Below are 20,292 nucleotides of genomic sequence, written 5' to 3'. Positions count from 1 at the left end.
ATAAAAAATATGAATACGACTGCGGCTTTAGGCCACATGGAGGCCACCGTCTTTTCTCTTCTCGACAGGGAAAATCAACGCCGCACGGTGCCCCACGAGGACATTAAGCGGATTCGCGAGTACGGCACACAAAACGTGCCCCTTCCCAATACAGAGACGGAGAACATGTCGGCTATTTATAGACGCATCGGTGTAAGTGAAGAAGAACATGAAAGACTTTGTCATGAGTGGTATTATGGTGATAATATGCCGCAGAGATTTAAAAAGATTTGCGAAGAAGGTGGGAAACGTAATGCCTTTGCTTACCGTCCTCTTATTCGAGTTTCACGTGAAGTTTTAAAAGACCAGAATGGACTGGAGCGTATGTATGATGTAACTTATCTTAATGATACTTCCTACATTGATTTTGACACTCTTTGGGAATATATTTCTTGTTTTGGAAGAGGCCTTGTGGAACTTGGTATTCCTTTTCATGCAAATGTGGCTATTTACGAAGAAACTCGATGGGAGTGGTTGGCTACTATTTACGGTATATGGTCCCAAAATATGACGGCGGCTACGGTGTATGCAACTCTTGGGGAGTCTGCACTTTGTTATGCCTTTAGGGAAACAGAATGTGCAGCCATTGTGTGTAATGCCCTTAATGTACCCAATTTACTTCGAATGATGCGAGAGAAATTAATGCCTCCTGCTATTATTATTTATCTTGGAGAACTTCCACCAGGTCTTAATCCTGGAAGTTTTCGAATTATTTCATGGCATCAAGTGGTAGATAACGGCCGTATTTCTACTGAACCACTTCGAATTTCAACCGATAATGATTCCCTCGCATTTATTATGTATACGAGTGGAACAACAGGAGATCCGAAAGGGGCTATGCATACACATGGTTCTCTTGTCGCCGGTGTGGCGGCTTGTGCAGATCGTGTGAGTGATCTTATTGGTCCATACGAACATGGAGAGTCTTACTGTGCCTATCTCCCACTTGCGCATATATTTGAGTTTGGTATTGTCAACATTTTTCTTGCGCGGGGATCACTGGTTGGCTTTGGTAGTCCCCGCACTTTACTGGACACATACGCACGACCTCATGGAGACTTTACGGAGTATAAACCCGTTTTCGCCATTGGTGTGCCTCGCATTTATGATACTATTAAGAAAACGGTGGAGTCGAAACTCGCCCCGCGTGGCACTCTTGAGCGACGTATCTTTGAACACGCCTTTCAACAACGTCTACAGGCCTTAAAAGAAGGAAATGAAACCCCATTTTGGAATGAGTTGGTGTTTAATCCCTTTCACAGTATGTTGGGGGGTCGTATGCGTGTGATGCTCTCTGCGGGTGGGCCGTTGAGTGCACCCACGCAAGTTTTTCTTAATGTGATCTTTGGTGTGATGGCGCAGGGCTGGGGACTCACAGAGACGGTGTGTGTGGGGACGAAACAACTGCGTGGAGATATGGAGCCCGTCGTGGCCGGACAACAGGAGCGGGCGTGTGAGATGCGACTGTTGGATGTGGATGAGTACAAACACACAGACAGGCCAGAACCCCGTGGAGAGGTTTTACTGCGGGGTCCTTTTCTGTTTAAAGGATACTACAAGCAGGAGGCCCTCTCACGTGAGGCAATTGATAAAGATGGATGGTTCCACACAGGAGATGTTGGTAGTATCACTACTAATGGACGTTTGCGTATTGTGGGCCGTGTAAAGGCATTGGCAAAGAATGTGTTGGGAGAGTACATTGCGATGGAGGCACTGGAATCTATGTATGCACATAATCAATTGTGTATGCCTAATGGTGTTTGTGTGCTCGTCCAACCAGACAAATCCTATATCTGCGCACTGGCATTAACAGATGAGTCCAAGACGATGGACTTTGCAAAGGAACACGGTATCACAGGTACTTATCCTGAGATTCTATACGATCCAGTATTTCGCCGCAAGGCAACAGAGTCTATGCAGGCAACGGCACGTTTGGCGGATCGACAGAAGTTTGAGTGTGTGCGTCATGTGCGTTTTCTCGGCGATGAATGGACCCCTGAAAATGAAATTTTAACAGCCGCTGGGAAATTAAAACGTCGTGTGATTGATGCAAAATACAGTGATATTATCCGGTCACTCTTTCTCGATGAGTAGAGAGAGAAAGAGGGAGGAGGAAGAGGGAGAGGAAAAGTAAAAAAGAATAACGATTTGTGGGAGGTGCTGCTAAAAACAGTTTAAAGAGTTTTTTTTTGTTTATTTGGTGTGGTTGAGCTCGAGTTTCTTAGCTATCAGATGAATTATATATATATATATATGAAATGTTTGTTTTTTTCTTCTTTTGGCTGTTTCTCTGCGAATGGTGGTGGTATATTGATGATTGTAGGTGTAGCAGTGTGCAAGACATGCTGTTGCGCTGAGGGTTTTTTTTAGGTGTGAGTTTAATGAATAAGAAAAGTGTGGGCACAAGTTTGATTGTTTACTGTTTACTCCTTTCTGCTTTTTTCGCATCTCTTCTCGCTATAGTCGCCGTGTAAAAGTTCAGTTTTGTTGTGATTTGCTGTTATTTATTTTCCCTTTCTGCTGTCTAAAAGAGGAAACTCTGTATGTGTGTGTTTTTTATTTTTTTCAGTGGCGTTTTCCACGTTTTTTTTTTTTTTTTTTTTTTTTTTGGTCAAAGGGATATATATTTTTTTTTTTACGTTGATATATTACTTCTGTGAATTATTTATTATTATTATTGTTGTTATTATATATATATATATATATATATATATATATATATATATATATATATATATATATATATGTTGTTATTGTTGTGGTGATTGATGCTCTTTTTGTTCGTCTCGTTCAGGTTGAGTGGCGGCTATCCACCGTGGCCTCCGCAGTACTTCTGCGGTACCAGGGGATAGACAGATAGCGAGTAGAGAGAAGAGAAGGAAGGAGAAGAGAAGAGAAGAGAAGAGAAGAAAAAAGAAAAAAGAGGTAATGTAGATATACTTTGCATGGATGAAGAATAACTGTAAGTATACATTACATTACAGTGTTTCTCTATGTTTAAGTGTATATTTCTGTGTATTATTGAGATAATATATATATAATTGTTTCTTTATGATTTTCATATCTTCATTCTCTCTCTCTCTCTATCTCATTACAGCTGTTTTATTGCCCCTGCAACTTTTCCTTTCTGTCGTATTCTAACAATTTTTTGTTTTTTTTTTCTTCCTTCTTGATGTGAAACATCAGACATTACTGAAAGCGTACTTGACAATCCTCTTTTTTTATTTATTTACTTCTTTTGGTGATCGTTCATTTTTTCTTTTTTTTTTTTCTCTTTTTCTCTCATGACTGCATATTGAGATTGTTTACCATATTTCCCCCGTAAACTCTTAATATGAATGTGAGTGGATGTGTTTGACGTTTTTTTTTCCTTGTTTGAGGGTAAATTCCCCCTCATACACAGAAACGCAATCTATGACGATATTATTATTATTATTATTATTATTATTATTTATTATTATGACTACTACTGATTCTGAGACTATTTATTTATTCTTCTATTTTTCTTGTGTTTTCTTCTTTGTTTTTTGTTTTTTCATTTTCTTGGCCCGTTTTTTTTTTTTTTCTTCTTGTTTTTCTTTATTTGTTTGACTTCGTTTCTTTTATTATTTTTTTTTTTTCTCACTTCACATTCACATTGCGATCACACGCATGAGAACACATATACACGCTTAGGTACTACAAACTCAAGCGGTTGATATATATATATATATATATATCAAAGGGAAATAGAGACTGATAAAAGGGAATTGAAGAGACGATCATCATTAAGGTGAAAGAAGTTTGAGAATCACGAAAAAAAGAAGGAAAAAAGGAAAACGAAAAAAAAAAAAGGAGGAACGGTAGAAATCGTTGCGTAGTAAAGTGAGGGGAGCAATCAAATAAATAGCAGAAGAAGAAAAGAAGTTTATATATTATATCCGTTCTTACTTCCATACGGTTGATCTGTTCATATAAGGGAAGGTATAGGTACGTCTCCAAACGAAATTGGCGAGTCATCAGACAAGAAGAGAAGCCAAATACGTTGAGGAGACTGAGAGAGCAAATAGCGAAATAAATAAAACATCAATATCATGGGTGGCTGTGTTGTATCTTTGTTGGACTCGAGAAATCGTTACTCTGTTATTCCTCACCCCGATGTGGAGAATTTCCGTGCTATTGGAAATCTGAACATCCCGGTCGCTGGTACAGAGACTCCCAATTCATCCCCTATTTACCGCATCAGCGGAATAACAGAAGAGGAAAACAAAAAAATCGCCAAAGATGCGTATAATGGGCCTAATCTCTTTCAGCAATTTGAGAAGATATGCAACAGAGATCCATCAGAAAATATACTCGCTTACCGCCCTATTGACCGCATCGCAACAGAAAGAATGAAGGATGTGAACACAGGGAAAGAAAAGGAGATGACTGTGACGTATTTTAAGAAAACAGAGTACATGACTTGTAAAGAGTTATGGGAATGCATTGTCTCTTTTGGAAGAGGCCTTGTAGAACTTGGTATCTCAAAGAATGCTAATGTGGCTATTTACGAAGAAACTCGATGGGAGTGGTTGGCTACTATTTACGGTATATGGTCCCAAAATATGACGGCGGCTACGGTGTATGCAAACCTCGGAGAAGAGGCATTGGCCTACGCACTTAAAGAAACTTCTTGTGAGGGAATTATTTGCGATGCGAAGAATGTTGTTTGGCTTGTGAAATTCATGTCAGAAGGTACGATTCCCCAGGCTGTTATTATTTACAATGGGACATTACCCAATTCCTTTGATGCCAAAGATTGTCGTTTAGTTCCTTGGACAGAAGTGGTGGAATTGGGTCGAGCCGCTGGGGATCGCATTCCAATGCAAACACCCAATAATAATGATGCCATTGCATTTATTATGTATACAAGTGGAACTACAGGAAACCCTAAAGGGGTGATGCACTCACATGGTTCTGTATCCGCTGGTGTGAAGGGGTTATCTTTTCGTTTATTGGATAATGTTGGTCCCTACACAAAGGGAGAAACCTATTGTGTCTATCTCCCACTTGCACATATTATGGAATTTTCAGTGATGAGTATCTTTTCCTCTCGTGGTGCTTTACTTTGTTTTGGAACTCCACGAACGTTAACAAAACTTACGGCCCGTCCACATGGTGACTTTGAGGAGTTCAATCCCGTATTCATCATTGGTGTTCCACGTGTTTACGATACTCTTATGAAAGCCGTTCAGGCAAATCTACCACCTGTTGGTTCGCTCAAACGTTCTGTATTTGATCATGCGTATATAAGTCGACTAAAGGCATTAAAAGAAGGATATGAAACGCCATTTTGGAATAAAAAAGTATTTGCCCCTGCACGAGCTATTCTTGGTCGTAATCTCCGCATTGTTCTCTCCGGTGGTGGTCCTCTCAGTGACGCCACACAAGACTTTGTGAATGTTGTGTTTGGCCCCATTTCACAGGGCTGGGGACTCACAGAGACGGTGTGTGTGGGCGGCATTCAGCGGCGGGGCGATATGGACGTAAACACCGTTGGGCAGATGGAGCCAATGGCGGAGTTGAAGTTGTTGGATGTGGAGGGATACAAACACACAGACAGGCCAGAACCCCGTGGAGAGATTTTACTGCGGGGTCCTTTTCTGTTTAAAGGATACTACAAGCAGGAGGCCCTCACACGTGAGGCAATTGATGAGGATGGATGGTTCCACACAGGAGATGTTGGTAGTATCGCTCCAAATGGGTGTTTGCGTATTGTGGGCCGTGTAAAGGCATTGGCAAAGAATGTGTTGGGAGAGTACATTGCGATGGAGGCACTGGAATCTATGTATGCACATAATCAATTGTGTATGCCTAATGGTGTTTGTGTGCTCGTCCAACCAGACAAATCCTATATCTGCGCACTGGCATTAACAGATGAGTCCAAGACGATGGACTTTGCAAAGAAACATGGTATCACAGGTACTTATCCTGAGATTCTATACGATCCAGTATTTCGCCGCAAGGCAACAGAGTCTATGCAGGCAACGGCACGTTTGGCGGATCGACAGAAGTTTGAGTGTGTGCGTCATGTGCGTTTTCTCAGCGATGAATGGACCCCTGAAAATGAAATTTTAACAGCCGCTGGGAAATTAAAACGTCGCGTGATTGATATAAAATATGCCGATGTTATTAAGGAATTATTTCAGGATCCATGAGATCTATATATATATATATATATATATATATATATATACTGGACTATATTCCTTGGTGCTCCATTTAATTTTTTTTTTCTCTCTCGCCTTGCATTACCTTACCTTACCTTACCTTGCTTAGCATCAAAGAGAATCAATGTTAAAGGGTACAATGAGAAACTGTCGTTTTTTGTTTTAATAGAGGAAGAGGAATTCCACGGAAGCGAAAATAAATAATGATGAATAGGATAAAACCTGATTTGCCAACGTTTTTTTTTTTTCTTTGGTTTGTGTAGGATCCTTCTGGGTTGTGCAGACTCAAATTCTTTTTTTTTTTTGCTTTTTTTCTCGCTCTTGTGATATATAAAGCTATTTGTGAGTATATCTATGTTTTTGCACCTATTCTGTTTTGTTTTTTCTGCTTTAGAGTACTGGATATTTGTTTTCACTTTTTTTTTTAAAAAATTGCACCCAGTCGTGATTTGATATCTTGGGTGTTTCGAATTTAAGTTCCCTTTGGGTTCATGAGTCTCTTTTTTATTCTGTTTCTGCATTCTTATTATTATATTATTATTATTATTATTATCATTATTATTATTATTATGTGTTTATTAGTATTATTATTATTATATTGCTTGTTCTCTCAGTCTCTCTGTAAATCTCTCTGTATCGTACTAATGTGTTGTTTATATCCCGCCATACATTTCTCTGGCGGTGAAAACGGTAACTAGAGGATCAACAGAATAATGGGAAACATGTGCGCGTGAGAAAAGCAATATCGAAAAGGAAGAGCAAAGGATAGAAAAGAAAAAAAAGGAGTTTTTGGGTCTTGGTGGCCCTTTTTTCTCTTTTACTCTGCAAGATTTTTTTTTTTCTTTTTTATTTTTCTTTTTTTTTTCATTTCTGTAGGGGACTGTTTACGCATTCTCCCAACTCTTTCTATTGCCATGTGTTTTAGGAGAGGGACTCAGGAAATTTGCTGAAAACGTCAGAATAAGGTGTTTACTGAAAACAAGAGTTATTATTATTATTATTATTATTATTATTATTATTATTTCTACTGTTTTCTCTCTTTTTTTTTTTTCTAGGGCTATGTTAATGAATGAAAATGGTTGGTCCTTGCATCACTCTTTTTAAACATCATTTCCTTTTTCCTCGTCATTGTATCATTTTTATTGTTAAAGCTGCTATTGTGACGGTTAACATCTTTTTTTTTGTTCTTTTCCTTTACTGTTATTACTCTTGATGATGGGATCTCTCTCTCTCTCTCTCTCTCTCTCTCTCTATAGATGCTCAGAGTCTATCTTTCTTTCTTTCTTTCTTTATCTCTCTATGTCTCTCTCTCTATATATATATCTATCTACTGACTTATTCTGTTTATCCTCTACTAGGCGAGGAGGATACCACCCCCTTCTCTCCACCATTCAAGAGAAATAAGTAAATACAAAGCTACATATCTGATATCAACAACAAATCAAGGAAAAAGAAAAGAACGGGAATCAAACAAAAGAAAAAAAAAAAAAAAAACGAAAAGAAAAACGAGAAAAGAGCATCAACAAGAAGGACACATATACTATTACTATTATTATTTACATATTGCGTAAAGGGAGCAGAACTGACTATATCTTATCCCCACAGCGTGTCCAAATGAACGCTGTTCTTGCCCTTCTGAAACTACGGAATGAATACTCACTCGTTCCCAATGCGGCCGCTGTTCAAACACGCAGTCACGGCCTCTTGCTGCAGCCACTGCCTGAGGACTACACAGATCACTCACACCGCCGTGCGCGGGGAAGTGTTAATGTCTCCGGCGGCGAACAGTACAGTCGACGGCGGTTTGTTTCAGCCGCGCAGCCAAATGGGAATGTACACACCGCATGTGATTATGGTGATAATGATGATGACGGCGGTATTTGCTATTGCGACTACTGCGTAGGAGAGGAAGAAGAAGAGGACTTGGCAGATAACGGCTATTCTAATGTTCCGCAAGAGAGTGCAGTCTTCCGTGAACCACAGACGCAATTCCTCAGTAGTGAGGCATTGTTTAGAAAGTATCAAAACGATGATGGGGCGCCATTCTCACCGCTGGTGAAGGATTTGCGGGATCTCTGCATTAAACGGCGGAAGGAGAGAGTAGTGGCGTGGCGTTCTATTGCTACAACTTCCATCACACCTCTTGACGATGAGGGTAATAATAATAATAATAATAATAATAATAATAATAATAATAATANTAATAATAATAATAATAATAATAATAATAATAATAATAATAATAATAACTATGTGAATGATCGTGATGAGAGAGTACATCACCGGACGTTTATTACAATGGAGAAAACAAGATATCGCACATATGCACAGTTATGGGAACGTATTGTGGCCTTTGGTTGTGGTCTGCGATCACTTGGTTTCGCACAGGGTTCGATGATTGGTATTTGTGAGAAAACACGATGGGAGTGGCTTGTGGTCTCTTACGCTGCGTGGTCTCAAAGTTGTGTGATTGTTGTGATGGGCGATGATAAAAGAGCTGCGATGCGTGTAGCGGCGGAAGTGAAATTGTCTGCGTTGATTTGTAATCGCACAGCACTACCGCAATTACAAACTATATTCGCAGCCACAGCAAAGAGAGATCGGGAAATGCCTGTGTTTATTGTGATGGATACTCCCAAGCAGGGCAGTGAGGGAGCCGCTAACAGTACATCCACATTAGGGTCATCATCATTACCATCATTAGAGAGAATAACTATACCAACAATAAGGACAGCAGAAGAAGATGAAAAAGAAAAAGAAAAAGAAGAAGAGGAAGAAATAGGGAAATCATCGCGAGAAGGTCATCCCACGGTAACAGGTGAGACGATTGCAGCAGATAAGACTATAGTACTCACTTGGGAAAATGTACTCACACGCGGTCGTGAGGAGTGGAGACGGCGAGCAGCCGCACGTGTAGAAGAGCGTCGATTAAGACGAGAACAGGAAAGTGAAATCAAACGTTTTCACGCCAGTGGTGGTGAGGCCAATGCTGCACCTTTGTTAGTATCCATCTATACAAGTGAACAAGGAAGAAGCCATAGTGCAAACAATGCGATATCTGTGTGGCCCACAATAGACATGAAGAGATCATATATTCCTTTAACTACACGGACAAAGTTGAATGAAGTGGATGGATGTAGATGTGGATGTGGTATTTACTCTTGCACGTGTAGAGATAAACAATCACTGGAGGATCGTCACAGCCGATTCCCATCAGCACCGGAGACGTCCACAAACACACTATCAAGAACTATAAGTGGAGGTGAAGAGACCTGCACAATTGAACAACAACAACAACGGGAACAACAACAACAAGAACAACAACAGCAAGATGAGGATGACTCGGTACTGCATTTTCCAACGAATTTATCTACATTAGCACTAGTGATGTACAAGAGTGGAGATGCAAAAGGTGTTATGCTTTCTCATGGTGCACTGAAGGCTTCAGTAGTAACGTACCAGGAACGTCTGGATATTATGAAGATAGATGAGGATTACCAACTCCCTCATACTTCCATCTACACAGATAGAAAACCCAATAAGAGAAATAATACAATCCTAAATAAACAGAAGGGAAAAAAAGAAGAGGAAGAAGAACGCCCTACATATTTATCCTATTTACCCATGTCTCATATTATGGAGTTTATTGCTACAAACGTATTTTTACATCGTGGTTATCTTGTATGCTACGGTACTCCACTCACATTATATCAGCGTCCACGTAATACTACGATTTCTCCACAGAGTGACTTGTGTGAATTTAATCCACTTGTTTTCATGGCCGTTCCACGAATTCTTAATGAACTACGAAGAGTATTAGAAGGTACTTTGCCCTCTAGTGGATTTCTATTTCATGTTTTTAATGTTGCCTATGCTGAGCGTCGCCGTGCTATTCTACGCTGTCTTGAAACCCCTTTTCTCAACAAGACGGTATTCAACAAATCACGTGCATTTCTTGGTGGACGTTGTCGGGCGATTATTTCCGGAGGGGCTTTATTGCGAGCAGAGACGCAAGAGTTCCTTGAGGTTGTGTGTGGAGCTGCGGTTCTGCAGGGATATGGACTCACGGAGAGTGCGGGGTGTGGGACGCTGCAGTTTATGTGGGATCCGCAGCGGGAATGTGTGGGTGGATTGCTCGGCGGTGTGGAGATGAAACTGCGGGATATTGGGCCCTGGCGACATAGCCGTAATACCATTAATAATAATAATATTAATAATAGTGTTAATAATAATAATAATAATAATAATAATAGTGTTAATAACAATAGGGATAATTGCAGTATGTGGCCCAGTGGTGAGATACTGTTGCGTGGCCCAACGTTGATGTCTGGCTACTACGCACAGTCCGGCGAGACGGCACGTGTGATTGATCACGATGGTTGGCTGCACACCGGTGATATTGCCGAGCTGCAGTGCAACGGCGCCTTGCGTGTGATTGCCCGCATTAAAAATATCGCGAAGAATGCCTGTGGCGAGTGTATTGATCTCGAGGCATTGGAGGGTGTATATAGTCAACACCCACTGTGTACCCCCGCCGGGGTATGTGTGCTCGTCCACCCACACCGCTCCTACATTGTGGCACTTGTGCTCACAGATGAGAGACGCACTCGTGCCTTTTGCGAAAGTGAATCCACAAACTCGCAATGGCCCGAGTGGCCGTTTATTCTGCAGGAGCCGATATTTCACCGTAGAGCTGCGAATGCACTTGTGCAATTAGCGTTGGAACGAGGGGTGCGGCCGCATGATTGTGTGCGTGCGGTGCGGGTTTTGTTGGATGTGTGGAGCTGCGAGAATGGCGTGCGGGCGGCGAGTGGTGCTATTCACAGACGGGCCATAGAGCAACGCTACGCTAATGTTATTAAGGAATTATTCCAAGAGGATGAATAATAATAATCAGAATAATAATATTAATAATAATACCAGTAGTTGTTATCATCATCATCATCATATCAGGAGAGTCTCCTGTTTGTATATATATATATATATATATATATGAGGAAAAAGAGATGGTACACTACATGATGGTTGTATTGTTTGGGATACTAGTAGTACAGATATTGTCAATGTGAGAAAAAAAAGAACACATACAGAGAGCAAATCATTCTTATTCTGCTTCTCTGCGCCTGAAATACCATTTTTTTTTTTTTTTATCCTGCTTAGTTTATTATTTATTTTAGTATACAGCGTTTCTTTTATTTATTCTTTTCTTTTTATTTATTTATTTAAATATTTTTATTTTTACTATCGGTCTTATCGTGGGAGAACATTACACACTCTATACGAAGAGTGTGTGTTGAACAAAAGGCAAGGCGTCAGTTAGTTATTTATTTAGTTGATTATTTAGTTAGACGGATGAATGAATGAATGGATGGATGTGAATAAATCACATTGTAATAGCACATCAAGCACTAGAAGATCCACCGTGTACTCAAAGAAAAAAAAAAAAAGAAGAAAAAAAAATAATAGAAAGAAATGGAGTGATGTAGATTCCAAGAAGAGAAAAATGAAGAATGAGGAAATACCTCGTTCTGCAATAATGATTATTACATGTGAGATCCTTCTATTTGTTTGTTTTGTGTGTGTTTGTATGTGTTTAGTTACTTGTAAAGAGAATATACACCCAGATTGGGTTTATTTAAATGAGAGAGATGAAGGAAGATAGATTAAAAAAAAAAAAAAAAAAACGTTCTTGTGTATCTACGTTCATTTTTTTATTTTTATTTTTTACTTATTTACTATTCTTTTTTGATTTTTCCTCTATAGAGAGACTGCATTGGAGTTTTATGAAGTAAAGATTATCTTCTTTTTTTCTTTTTGTTATTTATTTATATATCTTTTTATCTTTTCCCGTTGTTTTCTAACACCTCAACCCATATTTATTCTCTTTGTTTCTTTCTTTCTTTCTTTCTATTGTATTGAACCACGTCCATGACTGAATAACTGCTCACCATGTACACATTTACACTATTTCCACACATCTCTACATATCTTCTCTTTTATTTTCTTCTTTTATTTTCTTTTATTTATCTCAGCTGCTGTGTTAGTGGAAATAGGGACGACTCTCTCTGGGGCTACACACCACCATCACCACCACTACGAATTATCACTATTACTATTAATTATTATTACTATTACTATTAATTAGTATTATTATTATTATTATTATTATTATTATTATTATTATTATTAATATTTAAGGTCTGGTAACTGTGGGATCCATGGCGGCCTCGCCACTTGACTTTTATCTCCCGCCGCCAGACGACCGGGCGTACAGACGCGAACGCATTCAACGGCTGCGGGATCACATCACCGCCTGGCGCCGGCACGCACCCCGCCGCCATAATGAAACAGCGCCCATCACACCAACACTGCCAGCCGCCCAATCCACACAATCCACCATTCGATCAGCCGCAGCCGCAGCCGCCGCAGAACTTCCCCGCTGGCGAACGGCGGCTGTTTCCCCCACACGCTCGTGTGGATCACGGCATGAGAAGATATTCCTGCAGTCGTTAATAACAGAGAACTGGCAGCGGGCGCGGAGTGGCGGCACACCCCGCAAACACATCTACACACGCGGCAGCAATCCAAACTCAACCATCAGTCGCGTGATGGAAGTGCCGTACTTTCACAATCAAACCACCTTTTGTGTGCCAGAAGATAAAACGCACAGCACGGTCGATGAACAGGAACAACAAGAACAACAACAACAAGAACGAGAACGAGAATTCCAACATCTGAAAGAAGAAGAAGAAGAAAAGGAACGACAACAGGAACGGGCTGTGGAGATGTGGTATGGTGTTACTTCCAACAGTGAGGAGAGTTTGCGGCAGTTGGAGTTGGGAACTATTCACACCAGCGGGGCAAATTCCACTTCAAAGAGTACAGGCTTCAACAGCAGCGGTTATGTCGATGGTATGAATAATAGTAATAACTACAGCAAGTATAATCCAAATAGCAGCAGTCCGAAAGACAGAACTGCGCTGGGTGAAACAATGGGACGAGACGCCAGTTTGATTGACTCCTTCTTTGCACTTAAAGTACAAAGTGTGGATTTGGCAATGTCTGTGCATGCGGAGCGAATGCGGCAGAAGTCTATGCAACGACGGGCGAGAAGAGACAGTGTGCATAATCAATTAACCGAACAAATGTTCAGCCAAACAATGGAGATTCCAATTGACTGGGATGAGTTTAGACGTCTCTCACCGGAGCGTACCACCACACAAGCAAAGACAGCTATGGAAAGCTATCCCCTCGCGTCCATGTCAAACAGATCCATTAATAGTAATACGAATACGAATGCTAATACTAATAAAACAGTTGCTGTTATCCAAAGTAATAATAGTACTAGCGGTACTCCTTATAACCGTACTATCCATAGTGATAATCCTCACGCTAGTAGTAAAGCTGCTGTGGGAGATGTAGAGAATATGCAGAGTATCACCAGACCGCGGACCACAACACCAATCGGCCGGCCGCCTCTGCGACTGTACGCCATTCGTGTGCGTCGCAAAGTAACGAACTCCGAAACTTCAATGATGCGCACGGCGGAGCCGGCACCGCGTCTAGGCACGCGTGTCGTGCTCCCCAAGTCGTGGGGGAATTAATACACACAAATATTGTTTGTATACGTATATATAATAATATATACATTAATATATATATTAATATATATATCTTTGTGTGTGTGTATTTGTATGGAAATGTATGATAATGTACGTATGACACGGTTTGCTTTGTTTGCCTATTTGTGTGTTTGCTTATTTGTGGATGTAAATGGGAGAGACAAAAGTGGTGTGTCATGTATCTATGAAGAAAAGTATATTTATAGTATTTCCCCAAAAGGGATATGGAAACAATGGAAAGAAAACATACATATAATTGTAAATGTATATATATCGGTGGATGGAAACAGTAGCGATGTCTTCACCGCACATTCACAGATTTCAGGGGTTTTCCACCTTTTTTCTTTTTCTTTTTCTTCTTTACTCTTCTTGTGTTTGCTGCAAGTTTTTACTGCTGGACTTTTTCTTTACTCAAACACAGCAGTACATATATTTCCTTTTTCTTTGTTTACACAAATATATATATATATATAATATTATATACATGTATACATATATACATATATACATATATATAATATCAGTGTATGTATCTGTCTTTGTATGGGGTGATAGACTTGCTGACTGTTTCTTTCATTTTTCTTTTTTTTTTTTCTGGCTTCCAATTTTCCCATTTTTTCCTTGAAATGGATGGAATATCTCTCTGTGTATGGTAGTTTGATTTATGTTCTGTGGACAGGCTTTCACACACACACACACATTTCAGCATCTATATTTCTACAGTAATTATTGCTGTTTATTGTTGTTATGACTGAAAAAAAAATATATATATATTCTCTCTTCTCTCTTTTCTTTCATTTTTCTCTGATCTCGCTGTAGATGTCGGGCCGTTGTTTTCTCGTCTACCCGCTCCCCAGCGTCGCCGATGAGTCGTTTCTCACGCTTCTCTTCGGCCACGGTGTTGTGACGCGTAGTGTTTTTGCGGGATTTGCCGCCCGCCGCTTCGCCCTTGTGGAGATGTGCAACGTGACCCACGCCGAGGCTGTGCGCCGTGCGATTAGCGCCGTTAATGATTCTACACAAGATAGCAATAATAATAATAATAATAATAATAATAATAATAATAATAGTAATAATAATAATAATAATGGGGATAGTGGTAGTAACAGTCATAGTGAAGGACTGGGGAGTATGTGGCTCACGGAGGAGGACCGCACACTCGGGGAGTTGTTTGAGGCCCATAATGCGGCAATGGCTGCGAAGAAGACGAAGAACCATAAGAACAACAGTAAGAATAATGATAATAATAATAATAATAATAATGATGATAATAACAATAGTGTGGATGTGGATAGTGGGAATTGTTTGGCGTACATTGGGCGATTACACTTCCGCGGCACGCGTCTGCAGATAACGCCTAGTCCCATTGAAATTGAGGAACTCTACCGTTCAGGCGGACACGTACCACAACGCCGTGCAAAGGACCAACCAAACACGGGAGGAAAACAACACCATCAACATCCAAATCAAAATAATAATAATAATAATAATAATAATAATAATAATAATAATACAGAACAGGAAGAAGGAGAAGGGATAATGACAGGATCCACAAATAGACAATTTCCATCAAAGCGACCACGCACCTTTGAGGCGGCAGACGGAAACTCTCCTCTTGCAGATACCGCCAACAGAGATAATAGTTATCATAATCATCATAATAACAAGAATAAAGAAATGAAGAAAGAAAGAAGCGGAAAAATGGGCGGCGCCGCTTCACAAGAGGCATGCCGACGCTGTGGCTCAACAGCACACTTCACACGACACTGCACAGGAGAAACAACAATAGTAACAACAACAACAACAACAACAACAACAGAGAATAATGAATCTCACACTATTCCAACACACAAACCAGCCGTGAAAGGGACTTTCCCTGCAGATTGCTGTCAAAAGTGCGGGTCATCGGCGCATTTCACGCGGCACTGCACCGGCTCTCATCCTGCAAGTGAGACTATAGGGAACTCACAGGAATTATCAACCCCGACCGTTCATACCACTATTTCTACTACTACTACTACTACTGCAGTTACTAATGCTAATACTACTACTATTGTGGATGAGACGAGTGAGAGAAGAAAGAAACCGCCGACATTACATGAGGAGATGCCCACAACTACACCAAAAGTGGAGCAGCGAAAGACTATAGTTCGAACCTCAAAGGATCAATGTAAGTACTGCGGCTCAGATCTCCACTTGTCTCGTCATTGCCCCTCCAAGTGAGAATATATGTATGTGAGGCTTAACGGGAAAAAAGAAGAGAGGAAGACATGTGGCGTGGAAGAAAAAAAAAAAAAGAAAAGAATCGAAATAGAAGAAGTAAAGAAAAAAAAAAAGAAAAAAAGAAAAGAAAAAGAAGAACGACAACAAATGGAAAAAAAAAATGGAAAGATGTGCGGTGTGGTGTTTTAATACGTTTAAACTTGAGTTGGAGAGATATTCTTATCCAAACAAACATGTCCACTCACAAGTGACAGAAAAAGAAACCAAACAAAAGGAGGCAGAAACATTTCTTTTCCCCCATCAAAACAAATAAATTTCCTCCCTCACTTCATAGACCAATAATGATAGCTTAAGCTTTCTCTTCACGTGATGATTTTATATACTTTTTTCCTTTTTTTTTTCTTTTCTTTTTCTTTTTCTTTATTTCTCACTCTCTCGGTTCTCTCGTCTCTAAAGGGACTGTGTGTGTGTGTGTGGTCTCAATGGCCTCTGCGGCTCATGATGTGAGTTCCCCCATCGTTGAAGCCCTTCGGCGACTCCCGCAGCCACTCGTGTTTATTCATCCAATGTACGCAGTGGCCGCCATTCCAATAAGAGACAATCTTAATACTAATACTAGTACTATTAATAGAAGTAGTCCACAGCACGCAGAAGGGGTTGTAATGAAAAGAGGCGCAGCATCAAAGAGAGGAATGATTAGAAGAGGGGAGGAACAGGGTTCAATCAAGTCATTTCCGTTAGAGACAAACATTACTGAAGTAGAATCACTTACTTTAACATCCTTAGCACAGGAGTTGTTTGACCATTTGCTATGTCAATCAGCGGAGAAAAGTGAAAATAAGATAGCCTTAAATCCAAATAACAATAGAAAAAGAAAACGTTTACAAAGAGCACGTATTCTTATTACTGCTACTGTGCCGTTTCCTTCTACGGTGCCTCTGGTTGTAGAATTAATACATATCTTTCTACGTCAACATGGAAGGCCACGAGGTGTGATCTCGCTTACATGTTATCTGAAGGAGGCACTGGAGTTTATGTTGTATTGGTCTCATCCTTCCATGGGCTTTACCGTATCCGCAAATGTAAACCATCATAACTTACATCCCCAAAAATATTATTATTATCATTATCAACAACAAGAAAAAGAAAAAGAAAAAAGAAGTGCGTTGGAGGTTTTAGCGGATGTTATGTATACTTCTCCATTACTCCTTCGCCCTTGGAGGGAACATCGAGTGCTTGTCGCGATGGCATGTGCACCGGAATGTACAATTCGGGATTTGTGTGGAAGTCGTCGGCTCGCTGCGTGGATCCATCAATACATCAGTAGTGAACGATTGGGTGAATACAATTCCTCTACGAGAATGGAAGAATGGGAGTGGCTGGAGAGATATTTGTCTGCTTTAATGTCAAGAGCAGAAGTTGTGGTCTTTACCCGCACACTCTGTGCGTTATTAATTGCCCTCGAGGTGGAACTCATTACAGACAGTTACCACCACCACAATATCAATAATATCAATAATGATATGGATGATATTGATATTGGTGTTTTGCCACGCAATAGGAATCGTGATGGTGAGGGATTGCGATTACTGCTGGGCATTCTCGCTGATCGCGGCGGACACATGATGAGGGAAGATAAAAGAGAAGAGACATTTCCAGCAAGTGATGACAGTAATGTGGGAGATGATGATGATGATAGTGATAATAATGATAATAATAACAGTAATAGTGACGATACATTTTGGAATTTAGATGATTATCTTTCTCTTCATGTGATGGACGACTCTGTGGCTCTCTTTCTGCGTGAACAGCCAACATGTGTGGAGTTTATTAACACCACTGCAGCGAAGACAAGAGGGAGAAATAGTGGAAAAGATACAAATAACCCCATGGCAGTACGGCGTCTCTGCGGTGTTGTGGATGAGTTGTATCGATTTCTCTCTGAATGGATTCGACTCACTGTTAACGCAGAGATGCGTCGTTTATCAGCCCAGATAACTCCAAAGAAAGAACAAGAAAATAATAATAATAATAATAATAATAATAATAATAATAATAATAATAATAATAATAATAATGACAGGAATAGCAACAACAGCGGAAAGTTGTCAAGACTCACAATAGTAGTGGGTCGTGTACTGCAGACTGGAGCTTCAACGTCGTCGTCGTTGTCTTCTCTTCCTCTCTCTTATGCTCCTGTGAATTTAATGAGTGATATGATTATTGAACAGCAATTACGGTACGCAACAAATGTCAAGAGTGATGAATTACTATTGTGTACGGCAGCGAGGAGCTTTCTTAATACCGACTCCAACTCCACAAACAGTAAGAAAACAATAGGCGGTGAGAAGAACAGGAGTAGTAGTGGTAGCAGGATTGGACATGTGTACAAGAAGACTATGAAACCGAGTGATGAAAAACAGACTCTCTTTGATATTCCTTTGTGGACTAGTGGGGATGATAATAATAATAATAATAATAATAATAATAATAATAATAATAATAATAATAATTATGAGAATATAGAGGATGACAGTATATTAACAGACAAGGTGGAAGAGTCTACGTGGTTTAGTGATCTTATCATTGCGGGTGCTGTTCGTTATTTAGATGAATCACCTACACTCTGGCGAAGACGTGCCTTCTCACACTTGCAGGATGTTGTAACTAATATATCATCATCCATCTCAACAACTGGGCAGCACAATGATGATTCCTTTCTACGATTAGGAACATTAAGTGGTAAACAAGTACATCTCTCTTCATTATCAACATCATTATCATCACCGATGGTGTTATTATTATTATTATTGCGTCACGCTCGTGCAGAAGTGCGATATACATTATCATCGTGGCATTTCTTTCCTTCTTTGCCTTGTAGTGTGAACAGCAAAGAAGGCTGGCGTAATAATAATAATAATAATAATAATAATAATAATAATAATAATAATAATAATAATAATAATAATAAGAGGAAGAAGAGGAATTATCAATTCCTACAGGAATGTTTAGACCCACAGTTATTGTTGGATAAAGGTCTACTGGCTGGAGACCCACCATGGACAAAAATAGAGGCGGATTACTTATTTCTCTTCTTGCGAGAATATAGACAGTTATTACGACGAGCACGTCTGGCACTACAAGAAGAAGGAGAAGAAAAAGGAAATCCATCATCACAATTAATAACAACAACAACAACAACAACAACAACAAGAATATCATCATTATTATCAACAAATGTAACTCTCGGTTTACATCTCATTGCAGCACCATTAGATCCTCAACATCCCACACAAGCAGAAGTAACACAGATGCGTACGGCAATAGATGTATCCCTCGCATCTTATTTACTTCCACAAACAACTCAAGATGAGAGATTTTCTGTAATATTGCCCTTTTCAGTTTTCTATGCACAGTACAGTGAACTTGCGGCTTATTTTTCTTCCACTGCTAAAGGGATACAACAGAGTTCATTAAATTGTAAAAGTGTTGAACGTCTTTGTTTGTCGCTGGGACTTCCAAAGGGGAGTTTTCATCTAATGAAGAATGAAGTTGGACTCACAACGGAGGCAATGGAACATCTGGTTCGATTAGTAAAGGAACAACAACAACAACAAGAACAACAAAAACAACAATGCAAAGAAAGAAAACAAGAAAAGGAAAAAGAGAAATCGGTAACGGAGGAGGTGACAAGGCAAGAATCACTTTCTTCTGCTATTCCCCATATTAACATTACTCTTACTAATGCTCATAATATTACTACTAATATTAATACTTCTCCAATGGGTGCGCCAAGTGAGTCTCGTGATAATAATAATAATAATAATGATAATAACAACAACAACACTGTAATCCATCACCGTGAGGGTATCTTTACATCTTTTCCATTTCATGCCCATAGAGATGTGAATCCACTTACACTTGAGGAGTGGTATTGTATGATTGATGAGATGCTGGCGCCCTCCTCATCTACGTCAACTGATACGGGAGTGAATGCAGAAGTCGTGTAAAGGTGTCGAATTGATGATGATAATATCGTAAAGTGAATGCCATGAATTTTCATGGAGTTTGATCATGGCATTGTAACCGCAATGCATATGAAAGTATGATAGAAAGAGAGAGAGTGTGTATATTTCTGGAGTTCCCTCATAGATTTCTCATTCTCTTTATGTGTTCATCTATTTGTATCTGTAATTTTTTTCTTTTTTTCTGTTAAT

At 39.8% G+C, this 20,292-nt stretch overlaps 6 protein-coding genes across 6 annotated transcripts; all 6 read left to right on the top strand.

The window, feature by feature from the left end:
* Positions 1 to 9: 9 nt before the first annotated feature.
* On the top strand, positions 10 to 2,133 carry TM35_000062050 (fatty acyl CoA synthetase 2; the record flags this gene model as incomplete). Its single annotated transcript, XM_029023242.1, has 1 exon — positions 10 to 2,133. The coding sequence occupies one exon, from the start codon at positions 10 to 12 to the stop codon at positions 2,131 to 2,133; it is 2,124 nt and encodes a 707-aa protein (XP_028885266.1).
* A 1,979-nt stretch (positions 2,134 to 4,112) lies between these two features.
* Positions 4,113 to 6,218, top strand: TM35_000062040 (fatty acyl CoA synthetase 2; the record flags this gene model as incomplete). The annotated part of the gene is made up of 1 exon (XM_029023241.1): positions 4,113 to 6,218. The coding sequence occupies one exon, from the start codon at positions 4,113 to 4,115 to the stop codon at positions 6,216 to 6,218; it is 2,106 nt and encodes a 701-aa protein (XP_028885265.1).
* A 1,626-nt stretch (positions 6,219 to 7,844) lies between these two features.
* Positions 7,845 to 11,117, top strand: TM35_000062030 (putative fatty acyl CoA synthetase 3; the record flags this gene model as incomplete). The annotated part of the gene is made up of 1 exon (XM_029023240.1): positions 7,845 to 11,117. One exon carries the CDS (start codon positions 7,845 to 7,847, stop codon positions 11,115 to 11,117), a length of 3,273 nt encoding a protein of 1,090 aa, XP_028885264.1.
* A 1,331-nt stretch (positions 11,118 to 12,448) lies between these two features.
* TM35_000062020 (uncharacterized protein) lies at positions 12,449 to 13,834 on the top strand (the record flags this gene model as incomplete). The annotated part of the gene is made up of 1 exon (XM_029023239.1): positions 12,449 to 13,834. The coding sequence occupies one exon, from the start codon at positions 12,449 to 12,451 to the stop codon at positions 13,832 to 13,834; it is 1,386 nt and encodes a 461-aa protein (XP_028885263.1).
* An 837-nt stretch (positions 13,835 to 14,671) lies between these two features.
* Positions 14,672 to 16,075, top strand: TM35_000062010 (uncharacterized protein; the record flags this gene model as incomplete). The annotated part of the gene is made up of 1 exon (XM_029023238.1): positions 14,672 to 16,075. The coding sequence occupies one exon, from the start codon at positions 14,672 to 14,674 to the stop codon at positions 16,073 to 16,075; it is 1,404 nt and encodes a 467-aa protein (XP_028885262.1).
* Positions 16,076 to 16,557: 482 nt separating this feature from the next.
* On the top strand, positions 16,558 to 20,085 carry TM35_000062000 (uncharacterized protein; the record flags this gene model as incomplete). Its single annotated transcript, XM_029023237.1, has 1 exon — positions 16,558 to 20,085. The coding sequence occupies one exon, from the start codon at positions 16,558 to 16,560 to the stop codon at positions 20,083 to 20,085; it is 3,528 nt and encodes a 1,175-aa protein (XP_028885261.1).
* Between the last annotated feature and the right edge of the window lie 207 nt (positions 20,086 to 20,292).

The sequence above is a fragment of the Trypanosoma theileri genome (genome assembly GCF_002087225.1).
Source record: "Trypanosoma theileri isolate Edinburgh chromosome Unknown TM35_Tth_6_V1, whole genome shotgun sequence".
NCBI classification, from domain to species: Eukaryota; Euglenozoa; class Kinetoplastea; order Trypanosomatida; family Trypanosomatidae; genus Trypanosoma; species Trypanosoma theileri.
Note: the sequence above shows the minus strand (reverse complement) of the source record. Positions and strands in the feature narration are given on the sequence as shown.